The sequence below is a fragment of the Acanthochromis polyacanthus genome, chromosome 15, assembly GCF_021347895.1.
Source record: "Acanthochromis polyacanthus isolate Apoly-LR-REF ecotype Palm Island chromosome 15, KAUST_Apoly_ChrSc, whole genome shotgun sequence".
Taxonomy (NCBI): domain Eukaryota; kingdom Metazoa; phylum Chordata; class Actinopteri; family Pomacentridae; genus Acanthochromis; species Acanthochromis polyacanthus.
Window position 1 is genome coordinate 16472863 of NC_067127.1, and position 22705 is coordinate 16495567.

General features: G+C 42.4%; 1 protein-coding gene across 1 annotated transcript; it reads right to left on the reverse strand.

Annotated features, from left to right (window-relative positions):
* Positions 1–2447: 2447 nt before the first annotated feature.
* Positions 2448–22494, reverse strand: heatr5b (HEAT repeat containing 5B). The gene is given in 37 exon segments (XM_022191285.2): positions 2448–3651; positions 5271–5484; positions 5625–5776; positions 5903–6127; positions 6461–6733; positions 6857–7001; positions 7997–8124; positions 8365–8601; positions 9124–9364; positions 9455–9634; positions 10533–10601; positions 10706–10887; positions 11686–11940; positions 12020–12199; positions 12284–12431; positions 12528–12697; positions 12912–13101; positions 13321–13480; positions 13746–13936; positions 14042–14147; positions 14358–14533; positions 15317–15480; positions 15566–15675; positions 15837–15936; positions 16027–16179; positions 16282–16393; positions 17134–17384; positions 17631–17786; positions 19303–19552; positions 19636–19793; positions 19876–20047; positions 21001–21150; positions 21335–21443; positions 22039–22156; positions 22159–22249; positions 22334–22401; positions 22404–22494. Coding segments are annotated over 37 exon segments (6147 nt in total). The 5' UTR covers positions 22459–22494; the 3' UTR covers positions 2448–3343.
* Between the last annotated feature and the right edge of the window lie 211 nt (positions 22495–22705).

Sequence of the window (22705 nt, forward strand, 5' to 3'; positions counted from 1 at the left end):
GAAAGTAGTATTTGTTTATGCATTAAGCCTTTAAAACTATAACTTGTTTGTTAGAAAGTAGTTTTTGGCAAAATAAGCCTTTCAGAGTATTAGTATTTAGACATAACTTGTTTTTGGTGGAATACACCTTTAAAATCATAACTCTGTAAGTAGTATTTTGGATTGAATGAACCTTTAGAAAGTATTTTTTAATAAGATGGTACTATTTAGGTGGAATAAACCTTTAAAACTATGGACTATTCATTAGAAAACATTATTAGGGTGGAATAAGCTTTTAAAACCATAACCTCAAAGTAATATTATGGGTCAAATGAATCTTTTAAACCATCAGTATTATTTCGGATCATAAACCTTTAAAGCTATACTTTGTGCACTTTAGCAAACATTCAGTGTGACGTGGTGCAGCTGTGATAAAGAAGGGTCAGAATTGCAGTCCTGAATCTGCAGACATGCAGTTGAAACCAGAAGTTTACCTACACTGTATAAAAAGACACAGAACCCTTTTTTTCACTGTCTGACAATAAATCAGACAAATCTTTTTCTGTGTTAGCTCTGTTAGGATTACCAAAATCATTTATGTTTGCTAAATTCCACTATAATGAGAGAGAATGTTTTTAGATATTTTTTATGACTTTCTTCAAAGTCAGAAGTTTCCATACAATAAGATTACTATGCCTTCAAACTTTTTGGGAAGGACCAGATGAGATGTCATGGCTTTGAAAGCTTTTGATAGGTTAATTATCAACATTTGAACTAATGGGAGGCACCCCTCTGGATGTACTTTAAGGCACATCTCAGACACATTGCTTCCTTTCGTGACATCATGGGAAAATCGAAAGAAATCAGACAAGATATCAGAAATACTATTGTGGACCTCCACAAATCTTATTTATCCTTGGGTACAATTTCCAGATGCCTGCAGGTTCAACATTCATCTGTTCAAACAATTATATGCAAGTATAAACACCATAGGAATGTTCAGCCATCATACTGCTCAGGTAGGAGACACGTTCTGTGTCCCAGAGGTGACTGTGGTGTGGTGTGAAATGTGCATATCAAAACAGGAACAAAAGCAAAGGACCTTGTGAAGATGGTGGCTGAAGCTGGTAAGAGAGTGTCATTATCCACAGTGAAACGAGTCCTGTAGCAACATGGGATGAAGGGCTTTTCAGCGAGGAAGAAGTCATTACTCCAAAAGCAACATAAAAAAAGGCCAGATTACAGTTGGCAAATGCACAAAGGGACAAAAACCTTATTTTTGGAGACGTGTCATGTGGTCTGATGAAACTAAAATTGAACTGTTTGGCCGTAATAACCATCGTTACATTTGGAGGAAAAAGGGGGAAGCTTGCGAGCCTGAGTACACAATCCCACCTGTGAAATACGGGGATGGCAGCATCTTGTTGTGCGTTTCATACAATAGATGGCATCATGAGGAAAGAAGCAACATCTCAAGACATCAGGCAGGAAGTTAAAGCTTGGGCACAAAAGGGTCTTCCAAATGGACAATGACCCTAAGCATATGCAGATTAGTGGCATATGGACAACAAAGTCAGTGCTTTGGAACCATGACACCATCACAAAGCATATGCCTTTTCAACTTATCTGCTCAGGCACGCAAGACTAAACAATATCTAATCTTGACCAGGTCAGGGACAGCAGTTGTCTCTCTTGTGTATCTTCTTCTGCAGCATCTGCCTTTCTCAATGCCATATTAGAGAGACAGAAGGCCTGAACGTGCTCACAGCCTTAGGGTTTAAAAGTGATAACCAGTAGGATAATTTGAGGATCTACAGTATGATTTAAGATGACTGCAGTTGACAGATGCAACCTGCATGATATTCTGGAATGTCTTCAGCTACCAGCTGCAAGGAAGCACCTTAGTAAGGAGCAAGAGAGGAATTTTTCCTTCACTCTGCCAACAAATTTTCTCCGGGATTGACATCAGGGCTTTGTGATGACCACTCCAAAACATTGACTTTGTTGTCCGTAAGCCACTAATTTGGCAGTATGCTTAGGGTCATTGTCCAAGGCGGCATGCAAACCTGGCTCAGTTACACCAGTTCTGTCAGGAGGAATGGGCCAAAATTCCAGCAAACTAGTGTGAGATGCTTGTGGAAAGATACCCAAAACATTTGACCCAAGTCATGCAATTTAAAGGCAAGGCTACCAAATAGTAAGGAAATTTATGTAAGCTTCTAACTTTGAAGAAAGTAATGAAAAATGAACTCTCATTATTATGGAATTTACCAAATACAAATAATTTCAGTAATCCTAACTGACCTAAAACAGGAAAAGGTTAGCCTGACCTAATGTCAGACAGTGAGAAAAAAAGTGATGTCTTTCTGCACAGTGTATGTAAACTTCTGGTTTCAACTGTATGCTGAGTCTAGGCCCCAAATTTGATTCATTGTTACAAATGTGCAATAAAATACATTCAACAGCAGTGACCTCAAAGCAACTTTATTCACATTCTGAAAAAAAAAAAAAAAAAAAAAAAAAACTCAGGGTGACTAACATTTCAACAAATTTGCCAATTTATGACAGCTGATGCTCACCTTTTCCTGTAGGCAGTCCACACAGACAAATTATGGATTAAAATCAGTCATAAGCAAACAATCTATATGATATGCAGCACATAAAAAGATGCAGTATTTTTCCAGTTACCGGCCAAAGAACTAACAGCCTCAGTGGGGAAAACTGTGCATTAATTATTCCACTGATTCTAATAAAATCTCATTCTTGGTTCAATATAATGATCAAAAGTAATTTCTCAGTTTTGCTCAAGAACACATGGTAGGAACGTTTAAAGCATAATTTATAAGCACAACACATTTTCAAAAAAAGAAGACAGTAACATCATTCAGCAACAATCAGCAGACCCCAAAGGCCACATACTTAACTAGCTCCATTAAACAAACACACATGATTGGAATGTAAAATAACTACCATACGTTATGGTTTATGGTGATGCAAAACAGAGAAAATGGCACAGAAAACTCAAATTTTTGATATTGGAGGTTGATGAGCTGGAATAAGAACATGTAAATGGTGTCCATGCACATCAAAGCTGGAAATGATACATTCACACAATCAAAATGTCTTACAGATTTTAAAGGTGAACATTCAAGTGCTTTTTAATGATATTTACATATTTGCCTTCTTGAGTTCAAGAAGAACAGTCATCCATCCAAGCAAAGATGGGATGCAGAATAAATAAATACACTTAAGAACCTGTAGCTGATACAGACGTGGCATACGGTACACTGCGGACAGACAAAAAAACAAATAAAAGACAATATTAAATTAGACTGTGAGAGTGTACAGTGCATTTCTGGAGTATTTAGAAGAAGCTCTTCTTGAGTTTGATGGTTGGTGCAGCTTGCACAGTCGGCTGAGCTTGTCTGAGTGCAGCTTTGGCTTCGCTGCTGGCCTGGTTGGCTCGTATAGCAGATTCCAGACGGGTCTTAAGCTCAGGTGCTGCACCAATTACTATCTTGAAGGCAGCTGGATAGAGAGGGCCAATCCGCATTAAGTTCTGAAGGGCAAAATCATGGAGGGCTTTGGAGACTTGGGGCGCGGAAGAGATGGCATTTTCATCCAAAAGGTAGGAGACAAGAGTCGGGACAAGAAGAGCCAGCAGCTGCACCCCTATTAAACGCAGAAAACATTAAGAAAGAAAACCAGTGAGTGACAGTTTAACTGCACTGAACACAAATGGAGGTCAGGCAACAAATGGAAATACTACTAAACTACAGACATGACTCACCACTCAAACAAAGACAGTGATTACCAAAAGGCTCTGTCAGATCAATTCATCACATTGACAACAAAGCAAACCAAAGTACGTGTCTACAATGTGTGAGATCACCGTGAAATGTCTGCATCGTGCATATCAAGCTTATTGCGCGCCTTCAAATTTTTACGTATTTGGAGGGACAAAATTTATCACTTTGTGCGTCATAAAATGTAAGACGGATGAACAGTTCTGACAAGACAGGAGAAAACCTGAAAAGAAACTCTAAGCAGAACAAAGCTTAATTAGCAGTCAGTAATTGCATAACAAATGCAATTACTGAGCTGATCAACAGACATTTATATCGATATTCAGACGCTGATATTCTCAAAATCAAACAAGCATTTAACTTATTTTTCAAGCAAACAAAACATTCTTGGTTGTTATATTCTTTAATGTAGGGGTTTGTTGCTTTTCTTGTCATTACTGAGCTGTGGAGACGTCATCCTCTGCTGCGACAGGTGATTTAAACTGATTTCCTAAGCCGAGTATTTTAATAGATTAATAAACAATAATTGGCAGGTTAACCTCAAGTCCACATAATAATTATGAATAAATCCAAATATGAATTAATATCATAAGTTGTTTCTCACATAACCCTCTAAAGAAAATATTTGAACACCAGTCAGTCAACCTTCAACTTTTTCTGTATATATACATAATTTATATGTAATAATACAGAATATATAGCCTAGCCATGCTACACCCATGTTTCTGACGGCACAAGGGTCTAGGGAAGCTCGACAGGGAGGGAGGCGGGCTAAAATGTTGTCTATCAAATCACTCTGCAGCAATTGGGTAGGTATACAACCAATCAACGCAACGAATAGGCTGACGGAGTTCCGAGAGCACCGGCGGATTGTGGCTAAGTCCCATTAGCTTCCCAACCAGCGGAGCCAACTGGTATATTAAGGATTTGCCATATCCCGTCGGCATAAGTCCAAATACGTCTTTCTTCTCAATGAAACACTTCAGTGCCGTCCTTTGTTTATCTTTCAAGTTGAATTTTAGCTTCAAATCTTTAAGGGCTGTGGCCAAAGCCGAGTCAAAAGATAACTGTTTATTGTGCGCCGGTTGTTTCTGTCAGAATCGTCGCGCCTCTGTCGTCACTTAGTTACGCCCGCCTTCTGACTCTACACTTCATGGTGATTGGTCCGGCCAGTTTTAGGAGAATCCAGCCTCGAGCCTTATGGAGGGTAACTAGACCCACCCTGGCAGAGAATTAAATTCGTTGCCGTGGGTTGTCTAGCGCGGCTAGGCTACAGAATATACTGTATAATATTGAAATCAATACTAAAACTGACAGTAAACTAGTGCAGGGATTCTAAATTTAGCATTTAATACTTTATTCCTCTGATCAGCATACATCCAAAAGTACACAGCTAAATACTTTAAGAGGCCTGCTTTAATAGAGAAACACTTTAATGGAACCAGTATGGTACTTCAGCGCTCCATTAGGCAGAGGCACACTTACGGTTCTGCTCTTCACCCATGCCCACCAGATTCTCCAGGACCCTGATGCCCTCCTGCACGGCCTGCAGCTCAGCGGCGGTCCCCGGCCGACTGCGCTCCACTGCCTTTAGCTTCTCTACCATGAGAGGAGCCAAAGCGTGGATGTAAGGCGTAGAGAGGGCACGGCTGGAGTGCTGAAACACTGACAACAGCAGCTGGTAACAACGAGCCTGAACCTGTGGCAACAAGAGTTACATCTCTCACTTAACAGGCCCACACACATCTGGAAAGTTTCATACACCTTTGAGTCGTGCATTCAATATGTGCTTCTTCACTGGTGTTTGTATAGAATGGTGGTAGATAGACTGGTGCTTACCCAGGGATCACTAGAGTTGAGGGCATTTCGGAAGCGGTCCATGCAGCCCTTCTGCAGGACGGTCACTCCCACCAGTTCGTTGCTAGCTGACAGCAGGAAGAGCGTGATGGCTGTCAACATACTGACTTCATCCATGTCAGGTCGGGACTCGTCTAAAGAATTACACAAAGAAGCAAGTACGCTTTTAATGAGTAACGATGTCATGCTTTTCTCTTGATTCCTCTACAGAGTAAACACAGGTCATGATCACTGATGTGCATGTGCGTGCATCTGCCTACCTGGCTGTGAGTACTCGAGTACAGATGCCAGGCTGCTTCTTACAAGGCCAGTCCACTGTGTCTGCATGCTCTCCACCCGGGCCAGTGGGGAGGTGATGATGGTCTTGATGCCCTGCAGGGCAGCTGACACCGTCACAGGCACCGAGTTGTCTGTAGTCTTGATTGCAGTTTCCCTCAAAACCCCGGTGATTAGGAAGAGCACAGTAGGTAGGATTGTCATGCTTCCTAGAAGAGGCAAGAGGAATTTCGTAGTGAGCACCACATTGCTGACATTGTGATGCAAATATTATTCACATTTACCCTTAATCTCACACAAATGTGCATGTACGTTTATGATACCATCTGTGCATAGCTTTGTCAAGGTGTTTAATTATAGACAGACCTGAATAAAGTAGGCCTGGCCCAGCTAATAGTTCCAAATACCAGCCAAGCTGAGGCTGACACTTGCTATCAATGGGTACATTGTGCACATTTGCTTTGGTATATGTTATCCGTTCATATTTTGCATGGAGTGTGTGTGTGTGTGTGTGTGTTGTTGCAGTTTGCCTCGGGCCTCACCGGCAGGGGAGCAGAGCGAGGGCAGTTCTGCCAGGATGGAAACTGTGTTTGCCACCAGGCGTGCGCTTTCTTCGGGTAGTCGCTGAGGCCTGAGTGGCACATGGCTGGGCGACTCCTTCACACGTGCATTGAGCTGTGGTAAGTGGCGGACAAGGATGAACACGAGCAGCTCCATGGCTGCAAACACTAAAGACTTGCCAGGAACCAGCTCCCCTGTGTCCCCTCCTTCCCCCAGGCTTTGCTGCGAGTCTTTCTCGGCCTCCTCCTCTTTGCCTAAACAAAACAACACAGCGACCTAAATTGCTCACACCACCACATAATTCACATTATTCAATCTTCATTCAGATGAAGCCAAACAGAATATAACATTTCTTTTAACAACAGAATGTTCCTGACCTTTGTTGGTCCGCTGTCGCTGCAGATGGTCCAGTGCAGCCCTGATGGTCTCCTGAACGACAGCAGTGACCTGGAGCTGGACAGCCGGAGGATCCCGGGTCAACAGCAGCCTGTGGAGCACGTTCAGGAGCTCCACTGCCAGGAGCTGAAAAAAAGTTACAATCGTGGCACAGAAGAAAATGAGAAATGTGAGCACTGACCCTCAGAGAAGGAATCTGTTTAACTTCTTCATTGTTGCACTTGACAACATATTCATCTGTTTTATCAAAGTGGTAATTATGCAGGTTTTATTCAGAAAAATGGAGAGCAGAATGTAGAACGATGACTGTGAATCTGACTAAATTATATTTGATGTTTCTCAAATTTCTTCAAATAACTTAAACATTCAAATACAACTTTTATTGTTGCTCCTTAATGAAGAAGAAGCTTCATCAGTAGAGTGTACAAAACAGGCTTAAAGGAAGAATGATCCTGCTGAATCTGAATTCAGAGCCTGGATCCTCTGAGGTCCACATTTTTAAATGAGCTGCCAAAGACCTGTCCCAATTCAAAAGCTGTCTTTGTGCTGAATTTGTAGGATGCAACGTATGTGTTCTTTGAAGCCTTCAGTGCCCCATTATCTACTGTATGTGGATCAAATATTTAATGGAGGATCCTTCTCACCTCCTAAAGTCAGTAAATATCACAGGTCCCTGTTGTACTTACCATGTATTTGCACTGAGATGGTCAATAGTAAACATACAACTTGAAAAAGACCAATGAAATAACTACTGTGAGGTGTAAATGAAAGAACCCGCTGTTTCTCATTTGACACTCCCATGACAAAATATCTGCAGTTAACAAAGTCACTCACTAGTGCTTGACTTTGTAATTTTGGTCTTTGCAATATGAGATACGTTTGTTTAGTTAAGCATTAAGGCTGAGGTTAAAATAACACCTTCCAATATCAAAACATGCTAACACAAACTCTGTTTCAAAATACAGAGATTCAAAATGCTGCATTCAGTAATATTTTATATATATTTGAAATATAATTGTGTAACATTTAACAAGTAAAATACCATAATTTTACAATTGTGACACAAATCTTCCACCATATTTTTCAATTTTACGTCTACAATTTACGTAATCTTTCTTTACCTGGTCTTCTGCAATATGGGTCTTAGCACTTGGAGATTCTAGCAGAGTGCACAGAGCCTGCAGGCAGGACATCACATGCTCAATGGGCTCCTCGGGTCGGGGGAAGCAGAGAAACTCTATACTGACACCTGAGAAACCAAACACAAAAAATCAGCTAGGGTGTGTTCCTCTATTTTTTTTCCTATCCATTACAACTCTTTCACTCTTGGCGGATGTGGGGTGGACCGTGAATGAAAAGTAAATAAACAAAAGCAGCTCCTATTTCTTACTTGAAGTGACCTCAGTGAATTAGCAACACGTAGACTCAAAAACCAAAATATGGGAAATGCTTTACTACACAGAAGACACAGAGCTTTGTGTTTCTTTACCCAACATTAGATGCATCCGGTCTTTGACCGACTCCTCGAAGGTCTTTGTGGTGGAGGAGCCTCCTTGAGGGAGGCCAGGAGTCTTGGAAGGAGGTGATGAGGCCTCCTCTTGTCCTTCACCTGCTCCAAACCCAGTACTGTGCAGCCACAGGGCCACAGCATGCAGGACAGGAGCCCAGGAGCTGCGGTAGTGGAGCCTTGCTGTGTCTATGGTCTCTGGGGTATAAAATGCTCCACCTGAACACAGATGCACATCAGTGGAAAAATATTTGTTTATACCAAATTACTCGCCAATTCAATTTGCATTTTGTACAAATATAATCTTCTACAAAATGTACCTCAGGTCATATTTAATTACGTTGCAGGATACACATGACAAAGTCAAGTCAAACAGAAAGTCCCCGAAGGCAGCTCCAACAATGTGCCTCATTATCTAATCTAATTGGCTATTTGACAGTACTCCAAGAGATGCTGTTGACATTTTACCAAAAATTGCCTCAATCACATGAAGTTTTTAGTAATGTCTGGAGTAATCTCAGCTTTAGAAGACCAACAGTTTAGCAAAGGACTCAAAAACTAGTACATGAAGTGAGTGATACTAAACTGATTTATGAGATGCGGCTGACTTTACACAGCTATTCATAAAAGTAGTTTTAAAACAGACACTAAATAAAATTGGGAAAAGTAAAAATGTCTACTTTAAACTTACACATTTCTAGATCATATTTAGCATTTTGTAGACATGAATCTGTCTCGTACCGTCTGGGGGCAGCTGACTGGAAAACTCAGCAGGCAGAGTGAGCAGAGCATAGTCTCGCAGCATGGCCAGCCACAGGCGACTCAACGAGGGCAACTCTGGCTGCACCAAAGTGATGAGGCTGTCAGGTGGAAGCACATCGGCACCCAGATCATCCTCGTCCTCATCATCATCTCCACTTCTGACTGGTTTGGCAGGCTTAGATTCAGCCTCTTTCTTGATCTTCATTGCCACCACGTACACCTGAGCAAGAAAGCCAGTGTCCATGGTCAGATTTGCACATTATTTGTCATATTCAAAAAAAATGACACAGTGCTTTATCTTCATTCTTACCTCTGCCCATGCCTTCAGCACAGCCAGCTTCTCCATCGTGGTGGCGCTCTCACTGTACAGCTGACTGGATGAGCCCTTCCCAGCCTGCACCTTGTCCAGCGATGACACAAGAAGGTTGTGGACTCGTCGCAGGTCGTTGAGGTCACTGACTACCCCACTACCAATCCACGTACTACACACCTGTGGACAGACAGAGGGGTCAAGGTAACAAAAAATCAACTAAACTGTGATTGCTATGAAGATTTATAGCATTATATCTACTAGTCCGCCTGCTATTTGTGGAAAATTTAAAACCTGTGTTACATAACGGAACACTCAAGGTTGATTAGCCATGCCATTTAAGAGGATGGGAGTGTCAAAGAACCATTATTAATAAACAGGACTGACATGTTATTGCTGTAAAAGTGGAGCAGGCATTAATAAGATTACATCCCTCCAGAAGAACTGCTATGAGAGTGTCAGGCGGCCAAGGACAGGAGTCTTTCGTTAGCGTGTTATGATGTAGATCTTCTAGGTGAGACACTATTCTGCTAGTTTGTTTAAACTACAGTCAAACTACAGTCTGTGTAGGTTTTGCCATGTGACGTGCAGTTTAACAGGTTAGAATCAAATATTTCATTTGTTTTTGTAATTTAGTTTTTTTTTAATGTTCTTCTGACAAAATCTTCTATTTAGAAAAGCGATAACCTGACTCAAAAGCCAAGAAGACTTTTATCCAGAGACCCAAAGTGAGAATGTCAATGAGACAACTTTTTAAATAATACTGCTACAGGCATATTTGCTATTTGCCCCTGTCACTAACTCTTAAATCACTAAGTCAAAGAGTATTAAGCCTGAAAATTTGACACTGCTCAGGGGATGATGAGTCATTTTTCGGTCACAACAATACAAAGGCATCATATTAAAACATGTATAAGGGTTATTAGTAGACAGAACACTGTAGTACAAACAGAACTGGTTGCTATGTGATAACAGCATTTCTGCAGTGCACACCTTAAACAGGAAGATAAGGTGAAAGGGTAGCCAATCTGGAAAAACCTCTGCACTAAATATTCACAAACAAAGCAGGGTGTCCTACCTGGCACGCCTTAGCTGTTATGTCTGACGGTGTATCAGGTGAAAATGCAGGTCTGAGAGCAGCTCCAACCTAATGCACATGAGTTCACAAAATTTTCTCTTTAAGTTGGTTATACGGTTTCGCTGTCATTATTAATTTTTCTACTTTTATAGTATAATGCAATTTTAACTCACATTGGCCTGGTATTGTTCAAGGATAACATGCCCTGGGAACTCAGGCTCTGGTACAGATGCAAACTTTTTAATGATGTCCTCCAGCGCCTGCAGGCCAGCCATCCTTAGCTGGTTGCTGTGGTCTGTGGCTGCCATAAACGCCATGCGGATGAGGTCAGACAAATGGAGTACCAACAGATCTCCTGGACGAACAGAGACGAAGAAAAACAACAAGGACCGCATGAGGAATAGAAAAGCCTTTATAAGCACTGTAAGGAATATGACCTCAGATAGCACAATAATGAATCAAAAAATAGAATTTACAATGTTAATTGCAACATTTTCCTTTGTTAAAAATCTGATTTAGCACTCTTGATGATGGGTTAAACATCTGCAAAAAGCTACAAATTTTGGCTCAATGTCTCTCCTTTTTAACATATTCCTCTTGAAGATTAAATACAGATGAACACAACAAATCCGTTTTTCAAGTCTCAGTGTGCACTTGCAGTGATTCAAAAGAAACCAGATATCAAATTTGAGGCTGGGATGTAATTGAGTTTTAGCTGAAGTGCACCTTTCAGGGGATTAGCTGGACACACGGACAAGCGGACCAACCATCCACTCAATCCCAGTCACTAAATTTGGCTTAGCTGGTTTCAAAGCTGCAAAATCACTACACTGTGCTATTACTGTCTAGACTGTAGAATTATTCCTTATTAAGGAGAGACTAATATAAATACTGGCTCATCTATCTGCCACAGTGAAAAAAGCTCCTACTTTTGCTTACTCATCTCGAGCTTTTTTCCATCTTTACACAAAAGCACATGCATAAGCTTTTCCAAGAGTTGGCAGCAGAACTGCCTTGAGGTTGCAAAAACATTTACAGTCAAAAAAGAAACTATAATTTAGTTGGACGGACAAAAGATCAGGTGGTATAAATCAATCAGAAATCTTTCAGTGAGCTCTGAGCTGCTGTGTTCAGACAGCATGGTGAACGGTACCTTTGGGGTTCTTGGCCTGTGCAGAGCGAGCAGCTGCCAGGTCAAAGTGCGTTTTGTCTGCATTCTCACATAGCAGAATGATGCGACACAAGCAGTCTGCGGCAAACACCCGAGTCACCCAGCGAGGAGCCACAGAGGGCTTGGACTTGTCATCTTCACCCAGGCCTGTGAACATGGTGTCATCGTCCATCTCATCCTTTTTCTCCGAGTCTTCCTCGTCCTTTTCCACCTCAAATGCAACAGCTCCCCCTACGTCTGAAAGAGGAAGTAGGCACATTTATGATACAAAGATTTAAAAGACAAGATTTAGATTTAGTTGTTTTTGTGGATTTACCTGTAGTTGCTGCAAGGACATCTTTGCAGCGTTTAAGCCAATGTGACAGTTTTTCCACAGCAAGAGACGATAGCATGTGACCCAGTGTGTCGTGGATGTCAGAGCACAACTTCCTGTCCGTCTCTCGATCCAGCATGCCAAACAGAACACCCTCCAGACCAGTCTCTGTGATGTTCAGATCTGAACCAAGGGCAAAGTCAACACGTTAAGACCCACAGTGCAACCAAACAGAATATTCTCATCGGTGTCATGATTTGGACTCACTGATTGTAGTGTTGTCTTTGCTGTCTCCTGCTCGCTTCGCCAGACTCATGGCATATTCACAGACCTCTGCAGCTTCTCTCTGGGCAAGTTGTCTCAGACAGGCCACAGCAGCACGACGCAGCAACAGGTGAGAGCTGCACAGGTGGACCTACAGGAATGCCAAAGCACAGTAGCAAATCATGATTGGGAAGAACACCATATACATATAATAACTATTTCTGTTCTGAAAATCATCACGTCTTACACAGAGACAGGGCACCAGGCTGGACAGGTTGACATGTCTGGGAGCGAACATGTGCAGCTGCTGCAGACATGAGATGGCAGCCGCCTGCACAAGGGAGTCAGAGTGGTCCTGCATGATGGCACAACCAACCAGGCAGGATGAGCGGATGGTGGAAATAGTGGCTCCATTTCCTAATAAACCCAAACAAAGACAGACACAAAGACATTGCTGTTTTTAGTAGTTAGAGGAAACATCGTATGCACTTCAGTGTACTTAAAAGTTGATTACACTGCTACCTGCTGGCAAGGAAAATGCTGTACAACACGGCTTTTAAACAAATTAGAGTCAAATGAGAGCGTTACAGTTACACAAGGAGGTTTGTGATGTGGTTTGTGCTGCATTTACCCTGTAGTTCTGGTCCCACAGTGGTGATGAGAGCTCCAAGGCAGCGACCCAAACACTGGTGCACCTCTGTATGAGACGGGGGCACAGTGAGGAGCAGGGTGAGCACCAGGGACAATGTCGGCTCCACGTAGCCTCTGTACATGGGACCGCTAGAATCCACAATCAGTGCCAGGGAGTGCAGAGCCCACGTCTGGGGAAAAAAGGTAAGGTAGAAAATATGTGCGTTAGTGTGGTGCAAAGCACAGCTAATGGACAAACCTTGATGTTCTTAAGGGATAATTATGTTTAGAAATAAAACAGAATTTAAAAAAACTATGTATGTTCTCTGTAGCTAAAGAAAGACTACAAAAAAATGCATTCAACAATGAATGAATTTCAAAATGCATTCCTCCTCGGTAATTTACTGTACCTGGACCTCATGAGAGGATCCATCCTGTGCCAGAGCCAACAGGATGCTGACGCTGGTCTTTAAGTGCTGGCCAGAGCCAATTCCTCCAACATATCGATGCAGACAGCCAAGAGCCAGTGAATGGCCTGTCCTTGAAACTACATCACGGGCTGACTTCAGTCTATAGAGAAGGAAAAGAGATGTAGATCACATGATTAAAGGAAAGGGATAGGGAGTAAGACAGATTCAGTTCAAGACAGATTTAAAAAAAAAAAACTAAGACTGAAACCCTCATCTTTCCCAAAACATCTCTGGCTTCCAATAGGATGTGAAAACTGATTTTCTACAACTGGGTATACATTGCTCTGACCAGCCTCCCTTGGTCTTAACAGGACAATTACCATAGGCTAAAGACAAATATGATAATACTGCTATGATATGCATACTTGTCAAAGCTGGTTTGTGCCATTCTGGCGATGAAGGTAGCCTCTCCTACCACCTGAGCCATCCTGCCCAGGGCCTCTCCAGCAGCACAGCGCAGGATGGGATTGGGATTGTCCAAAGCTCCCATCACCAGGGCCAAGGCAGACTTACGCACCTCCTCAGGACCCAGAGTACTCTTGTTCTCAGCCAGACCCTTTAGTCACAAAGGAACGGGTACATTATCTCATATTGCAAGTATTACCTGAACAATTGGCCATTACATTACCGTGTTAAGATAATCTAAATTTGGTTTTCTCACCTTGAGAGCACTGAGCACTGCAGTAAATATGTTCAGTTGGACTGCCTGCTGTCGAACTCCTTTAGCCTGCTTTATGCACTCTGCAAAGTGGTCCAGCATCTGCAGCCTGAATCATACACAAAGTCAGGTAGAATATAATAAAAGCAAGCTTGCCACAAAGAGCTCTCCAACAAATCAGCAGTGAATATAAATATATAAGACATAAACAAGAGAACATCTCTATCATAAAACCATTGAATAATGCAAAAAATGTTGACATGGTCTGAGCAGGAAAGCTCCTTTTCAAAGTTTCCACTGCAATGATTAAACCGTTTACCTGTGTTTGAAGGACACATGGGGGAAAACAACACCAAACAGAGCCACTGAAGCATCGATAACTGACACACCCAAAGGGAGAGGCCCTGGGATGGCTTCACCAACAGGGACACGCAGGTAGATTGAAGACGGGTCATGTTCCAGAGCTCCGCTGCCTGACGCACTGTTGGGCTGCAGCTGTTCAGGTAGGATGAAACAGTGACATTAACACCAATAGCACAGAGCAATCATTATAATTACCAAAAAAAAAATCACATAAGAGTAGAGATAGTGGCTGTTAAACATTCAACACGAGGAGTATTCATTGAAACACAAACAAGCATCTACATTTATTGTGTGATAAATTACTAGTACTGCCTGTGGATTCTTAATCCATCCATTATCTATACACTGCTTAATCCTCATTAGGGTCGCGGGTGGGGGCTGGAGCCGATCAAAGCTGGCTTAGGGTGAAGGCAGAGGACACCCTGGACAGCTCACCAGTCTATCAAAGGGCTACACATAGAGACAAATAATAATAATAATAATGGATTAGATTTATATAGCGCTTTTCTGGGCACTCAAAGCGCTTTACAATGGATCCATTATTCATTCACTCACGCATTCTCACTCTGGTGGTGGTAAGCTACATTTGTAGCCACAGCTGCCCTAGGGCAGACTGACAGAAGCGTGGCTGCCAATCCGCACCTACGGTCCCTCTGACCACCACCAACAGACAATCACACTCACATTCACACCTATGGACAATTTAGAATCACCAGTTAACCTCAGCATGTCTTTGGGAGGAAGCTGGAGAACCCATAGAAAACCCACGCACACAGAGGGAGAACATGCAAACTCCACACAGAAAGATCCCAGGCCCAGGCCGGGACACAAACCGGGGGATCTTCTAGCTGCAAGGACCAGTGCTAACCACCAAGCTACTTTGCAGCCCCAGATTTTTAGATAATGTGAACAAACCTGATCCTCTATGGACTTGTGGTCGGTCTCTTGTAGCCAGGAGCCCATGAGCACACTATCATCATAGTGACACAGAGAGCGAAGCAAAGAGGTGGTGGTGTTGGATGAGTTGTCAGTCAAAGTAAACTCTGCCACCAGCTCCCTCAGGAGGGCATTGAAGCTGCCTACAAATGAAGATTACTGATTTTAAAACACCGTATAGAAATTATTTTTAGCGTAGGTCAAAATAATAATAAAGCGGTTCACTACCTTCATAAGTCTTGGGAGGCAAGAGAGCCAAGATATCGTACAACCTGAGCCTCACCATCGCTGCACTTGCTTTCAGATGAGCACCATGGACCTTAATGATGGCAGGGACACTGAGAAAAAGTCAGAATATTCAAATTATTAGATATATAATCTGAAAACAATTAAAGAAATAGGTTCCACGTGACAAAATCACTAAATAGTGCAAGAAACAAAGACTAAATTCCTCTCCGTCTTTAAATCTTGAACAGAAAGTAAAGAGCATCCCACTCACTGAGACATCATGGTCATGGCACATTCAATGGGAGTCATCAGTCTGCGGATTACATCTTCTGTGAGAAGCTCAGGACAGTGGGCCACAAAGCTGCGCATGGCTACAGAGGAAACAAACACCATTGGTCAAAACTATACAAGTCAACATTATAGAGCATGTGCAGGTACATAAGGCAGGTGGGCTTCTTTACCACAAAGTGCTCCAGCTCGGCCTTCCAGGGTGACCTGCCACGTAAACGAGTCTCCTCTGGCCTTTTCAGCCTCCAGCTCCTTCTGGGAACGAGGAAACACGTTCCTCCACAGCAGCAGCATTTTGGGGAGGTGATAGCGCACAAGGGAGGGGCCTGGGAACACACAGGAACACAATGTGGTGGTCACATTGGTGGTGAGGGGGAGAAGGGATTGCTGTCAAGTTATAAAGCTACAAGTATGTCTGGAAGACTCACCCAAAGTCATGAGAGCCCCCAAGAGCAGCCATCCAGCCTGTGTACGCTGCAGCGACAGCCGACTATTCTGTGCAGCTGTCCGCAGGAGGTCTTCAGCTATACTCACCACCAGCTACAGGGAGGGGACGCAGATGATTCAGTTTGCAGAAGTTCAATTAAAAATTACAGATACTGATATACAAGAGAAAGAACAAATGAGGTTAAAGCTGTAAGCAGCGTTGAACGGCTCCTCGCACATCCATGCATGCCGGGACGTGGCGCAGGTCGAGGTCTGACACCAAAGATAAGGTTTCAAGACATAGCAGACCAATTTCAAGGATTATATGACAAAGTTTTTAGAAACAGTACGAACATAGAGCATTTTTTAGAGTTACAATGTGCTTTATCAGGAGGTAAATGAAACAGACAAGTCTTAGAAAATACTAAAGTTCAAATTGGGGTTTAAAAAAGAGGACAAGATATATTGAAGCCAGTGTAAGGATGTTGAAACATACTGGGAGCCAAAAGAAAGAGGATAAAACATACCAGGAACCAGTTTGTCAAGGTTAAAACACACTGGGAGCCAATACAATGAAGCATAAATAAATGGAAGCCAGTCGGCTAACGACAGTACATCAACTGTAAAACGTAATTTCCTCTTCAGCAGGTGGCGCTATAACTGTGAATGGATATTGTCATATGGATGTCATCAGGGCAGGACCACGATCAATCATGTAAAGTCTGAGGCAGACTGCAGCATGTAGAGAGTATTTACACAGCACTTCCTCTTTCAGGGTGAAGCATCATAGTTCGGATGACCGCCATAGTCATGCCCTTTGACTTTTGCAAAAGATTAATTCTCGGGCTACATACCTTGCCCTTGGAGTGGGGGATACCCAGTGGACACTGGTGTACTCCTCCCAGCAGAGCAGCCATTGCAAAGCTGTAGCCGCTAACAGCCTCAGGTGAACTCTTCAGGTTGTTGATTCTCTCTGCACAGCGGTCCAGCAGTGGGGTCAACTGATAAGGAAGCGCCACAGCAACACAGCGCAGACACCACGCTGCCGCCAAACGTGCTGCCATGCTTGGGTGAAGAAGCACTGAGGTCACAGTTTCAAGAAGTCCTGGAGAAGAAAGCACGGAATATGTTTTAAATAGCTAATGAATTCGGTTGAACTGTTTTCCTTCTGACTTCAGTTTCCACCTTATTTCATCTAGTAACAGTAACCTGGGCACTGTGAAAAGTAAGAAATGAAATGATTGTGTTCTCAGCAGTAAATAATAATTTTCAGTTACCAAACTTACAGAATAAACTATCCTGTGCCATGAGCAACAAAATGAATATCTCATTTAATGCTGGTGTGTCTCACCTATAGAAGGCTCCTGGATGAGTGGTGAAGCTGTGGCACTCAAACTCTGAACTAAACTGCCCAGTTCTTTAAGAGCACACACCATAACATGCTGACTGGCAGAGACATCAGCTGCCCCTGCCTTGTTCTCCCCACTGATGTCGTTCACTACTGCCTCTGGAAAAACATATGGTAGACAAAGAGAAAGGAGCAAAAAGGATTGTCAATAAAAACATTTCAGTTGGTTTCTGAGTCATTATTAAACTTCATTAATTTAAAATACAATAAGTGCACAGCTCTGATGGATGAAGTGGCTCAAAATCAACAGGAATTAAGAGTTAAGTTTTGTTTTGCTTTTAGAAAAAACAAGCTATATTAGATAGTCAATACTTTTCACTTAATACACGGTAGCTAGTCATAACATAACTAACCACATCAGGCCATGCAGCGCTGTCACACATTAATAGTCAAGTTCTGTCACTAAAGAAGTGACACTTTAAAAAAAGAGTACTATTAATCCCAAATACTCAGAGCTCTGAGGATTATTTTTCACACCAAACAATATCTAAAAAGTAAACAGCTGTTATCGTCACTTCGATGGATTAACATGACAAAGAGGAAAGGAGGAAAATTAAATTTAACTGCTGATAAGTGAATCATTTATCAAGGCCTGAAATCCTCAGAGCTCTAAATAAGCAACAGTCAAGACAGATCACACAAAAAGAAACATTGATTAAAGGAAGAAATGTAAAGCTGCTTCTTGAACTGTGGCAGTATTTCCTTCCATACAAAAGGAACCAAGAGTGCAATACAGAGGGGGACACACACCAGATGGTCCCATTTCCATCATGGTTTCAGGTAACATTTTCCCAGCTACATTTAGCTTAGATATTTGTCAAAGTGTCATTTCAAGAAGTCTCAAACATCAAGCTGGTTGAAAAAGCAGCAAGTATAGAGTAAAAAATGAAGAGTCAAGGATCATGTCTTGAGAGACGCCAACGTTCAACATCTTTTTTCAAATTCTGTCTTGAACAAAATGAACAAAATAGTGTCGCTTTGACATAGTTTACATCAGTTCAAAGGTTGCACAGCAAATCAGAGTAAGAATCATCCTTTGTGAATGGGATAAAGATGATTTTAAAAATGATTGATGCGATGATGTAAAGCAGAAAAAAACGAAATCTGGTGCAGCAAACTTGCAAACATGATGTTTTGTTGCTGTGGGGGAAAACAGCCTCTTCCTACTTTGCATTTGCAAATTTAGTGGCACATGCAGTCTTTTGTGTTGGTGTAAGCCAGATGTCAACAGTGAGGAAGAAGTTATGTCATTTGCTCCTTAGGGAGTGCGAGGCAATAACAGAATGTGAATTCGCAAGCAAAACACTATGAAGGCTATGCAGTAATGCAAGCATGAGTAATTCATAAGCTGAGCTGGCAATGGCTAATGTTCCTGACATTAAGATGCTGTTTGTGGTTAAAGAGATGAAAGAAAGTGGACAGTGATCCAAAAGAAGGAAACAAAGAAAGCAAGAAGGAGAGCAAAACGATGGAAAGATACCTCAGTACACAACACAAGCACAAACCATGCAAGAATTTCAGATAGAGAATGAAGGGTGAATTAAAGGTGATAATAATGGATGAGTACTTACTCTGCAATGCTCTGAACCGTGATATTTCCCCCCATCCTCCTTACCCACAGCCCTCATTTGCTTGCTGATGGCTTGGCAGATTTCTTTGCCGGCTGCAATTTGTGCCTTCTCTCCAAGCAAGCCCCCCAGGGTGGCGCGTAGCATGAAAGAGACACAGCGGCGAGAGTACACGGCCTCAACATGTGTCTGTGTGGCGCGCGGGTGAGACACGAGGTCCAAAACGTGGGACAGGAACGTGGCAAAGTTGCGCTCCAGCCACTGACCACCAAGAGTTGTCACAAACACAACGTAAGCCTGAGGAGAACGAAGGAGGATGAGACCGTGGAATCCAACAACGCGGGCTATGATTCCTTTTATGTCCGGTGAATATGCCTCACCTGTGTGACGCCCACCCGCACCTCCCTGCTGACAGAGCCTCCCCCTTTCAACATCTCCCCTCCGCTCTTCAGGAAGCCAGATCCGCCACGCAGGAAGCCCGTGGCCATCAGCTCCAGCACCTCCTCCAGAGTGGCCCGCTTCACATTCTGACGCATCACTGTGGAGAAACAGGATAGAGCTAGTCTAGTTCACATAAAAGTAGTCAAATATGAGCTACACAAAGCAACTCTGTTACCCACCAGCTGCTTGTTTGGGCATCAGGGCGGTGGCCATGACCGTCCCCAGCAGTTTGGCCACTGCTACCCGAACACCATAGTTAGACCCCTCCAAAGCTTTGAAGCACAAAGTGGCCATGTTCTCCAGTTCTGTGGTCCACATGAATACTGCCTCATTCTGCAGCTCCAAAAGGCACTGACCAGGAAGGAACAATTATGAGTGGACAGAAAATACATAATTTATTACAGGTAAACAGGTGATTACTAACTTTATGTATATACAGCTTAACACAACTGGGATCATATGTAGTATGACTGATGTTATGCTGTCTAACAGGAAATCATCTTTCACAACAAAGGAGAGGGGATTGTGCAACATATCTGAGTCTGTTTAACACAAATGACACAGCAAAAGTATAAAAGTCAGCGGTTTCTTCTAATGGTGGAATGTACTCCTACTAACATGCTGCGGTGTTAATTATCTTAATAACATTAGACTATTGATTAAACAGTGATCATAAAAAAATTTCTGGTTCATTTTTTTGACAGGAACAGAAAATACAGGCTGCATTCAAATTTGCACAATGTTTCTTATACTTTCAGCATGTTTTTTTGCATGCAGTATGCAGACAAATGGGACATTTGCTTTGTCATAATACTGAGCCCTATGCTTTTAACATCTTACTGACACAGCCGTCACAGTCTGAAGTGAGAAATGAACTGCCATCTGCATCTGTGCTCTTGGCAGCTCAAGATTGTTTATATTTGCACTGAACATCGGGATATATGCGATTTATCTTCCTTTGCACAAAGGATTGGAGGTCAGGATGGCCAGAAAAGCATGCTGGCTTGCATATTGTGAAATAAAAACAGATGTAGTAGGACATCCTGGCATTTTGGCATTCTGCATTTGACATACTGAACCTTTGTCTGACATGCTATATAATATGGAAGTATGGACACCCACAGTCTTTGCTAGTGTTGATACGTTTGATGATTAGACCACAAAAAGCCAGTTTAATTTGTAATAATCCTCCACCAGTGCCAGAAATCCCCACAAAGGAGCAAATGATTCCTTTAATTTGATTACACCTGCTAAATTTACTTTTGTCAACTGCTTTACAGCTCCATGGTTTTGCTGATACCAACCTTTGCCACTGAACAGCGCACAGCCATGGACCGGTCTGTGAGTAAAGAGCGGGCATTCTTGTAAATATCTCTGTGACATGAAGCGGCAGCTCCACCCAGTCCACTGAGCACCTTCTGCAGGCTGAGGAGTATCTCTCCTCTACCTTGAGACTATATCAATAAAGAAAAGGGGGAAATAAAACAATGAAAATAAATGTCACGACAATTTCTGAATAATAGATTTCTTTAATCCCTTTAAATATCCATTACTGTCCTCGTTATGCCAATGCACAATTTGGTGCAAGTCTTTAAATACTGCATTACATGTCCCAGTTTCGTACTAAAAAAAAAATACCTCTGCACTCTTCAATGCCTTCAAAAGATTATTAATGGTGTCCGGAAAGGAGCTTCCCAACATCCTGCCCATCTTCTCATAAAAAGCCCCAACACATGCCACTGCAGCCCTGCAAGGAAAGTGCAAGCATTCAGAAAAAAAATATGATTCCCTTTTAAAATTATTTGCTAAACAGTAGGAAAGCAATCACTGTGAGAAACCAAAATGCCATAAACCATAAACTGGTGATACTGGCATAATAGCCTGCATAATGGTTAGATTTACACACAGAAATAGTGCAGAAAGAGCCTTGTGGATGTAGCAATAGGTCTTGAACCCCATGTGTACCCGTCATCCCTTCTGAATCCCAACAGAAGCAAGAAAAACGAAGAAAAAAAGAAAACACTGCAGGACACCAATGATGTGGCTTCATCCACTTTTAGGTCCCTTTAATGCGAGTAAGACACACAGCATAATATCTGCTCATGTTTACTTAATCCCCCCTTTTAAACATGAAATGTCATTTTGCAGATTAACGCTTGGCTTAACTGCTAATGCCCTTGAAGGTGAGCCTACTGTATAGGCCTGAAACTCCAAATGCGGTGCTGAACAGCTTATATCTTGATGCAGATGTGTATATGTTCAAACTGAGCATCAATATGCACAATTATTGTACAAATAGCCGCAAAATATATATACAGGACGGTGATTATATGAGGTCTTACAGTTTTGTTGGCAAGTATGCTGGTGTGTCATCCTTGCTTTTGATGATTTCATTGCATTTATCCAGAGTCTGGAAAACAGTGAAGGTGTCTCCAATGCTGTAGAGGGTAGCAAGGTTTTGGCCAGGAGTTTTCTAGTTGGTGGTCCGGGGGCGCTGCTGATCAGTCCAGTCAGCTGTTCCACCAGCTTCTTCTGCTTCTCCTTCACATCCACCTGTCATTCGAACACAAATGAAAGTCACAAACTGCTTCTTCTGACACCCACTCAGAAATATGATGTCTAAATGGGAATGGTTACCCTATTCGCTGCCACAAGCACTTTATCCAAGAAGCGGAGCCATTCAAAGATGAACACAGGCCTTTTGCTTCAGTGATCTGGGCCAAAGCATCTTCGTTGAGCAGAAGACTGTGAGCCAGCTCCATGGCGAGGACTTCTGAGCACAGAGCTGTACACCCTCGTCTCTGCAATGCCATATTAAGGGGGGAACATTGTCGTTAAATGTCAACAACGTTCACTCTGGATATCATCTACACAGTTATAGCAGGACCTCAGGTTCAAAACCTTAAACACTTTGAAATTAGAGCATATGTGTCGGATGAAATGCATCAAACTCAATGTCAGCGCTGTGTAGCGTTAACACTTTGCTGTTCGATGTTGACAGCTGCCAGT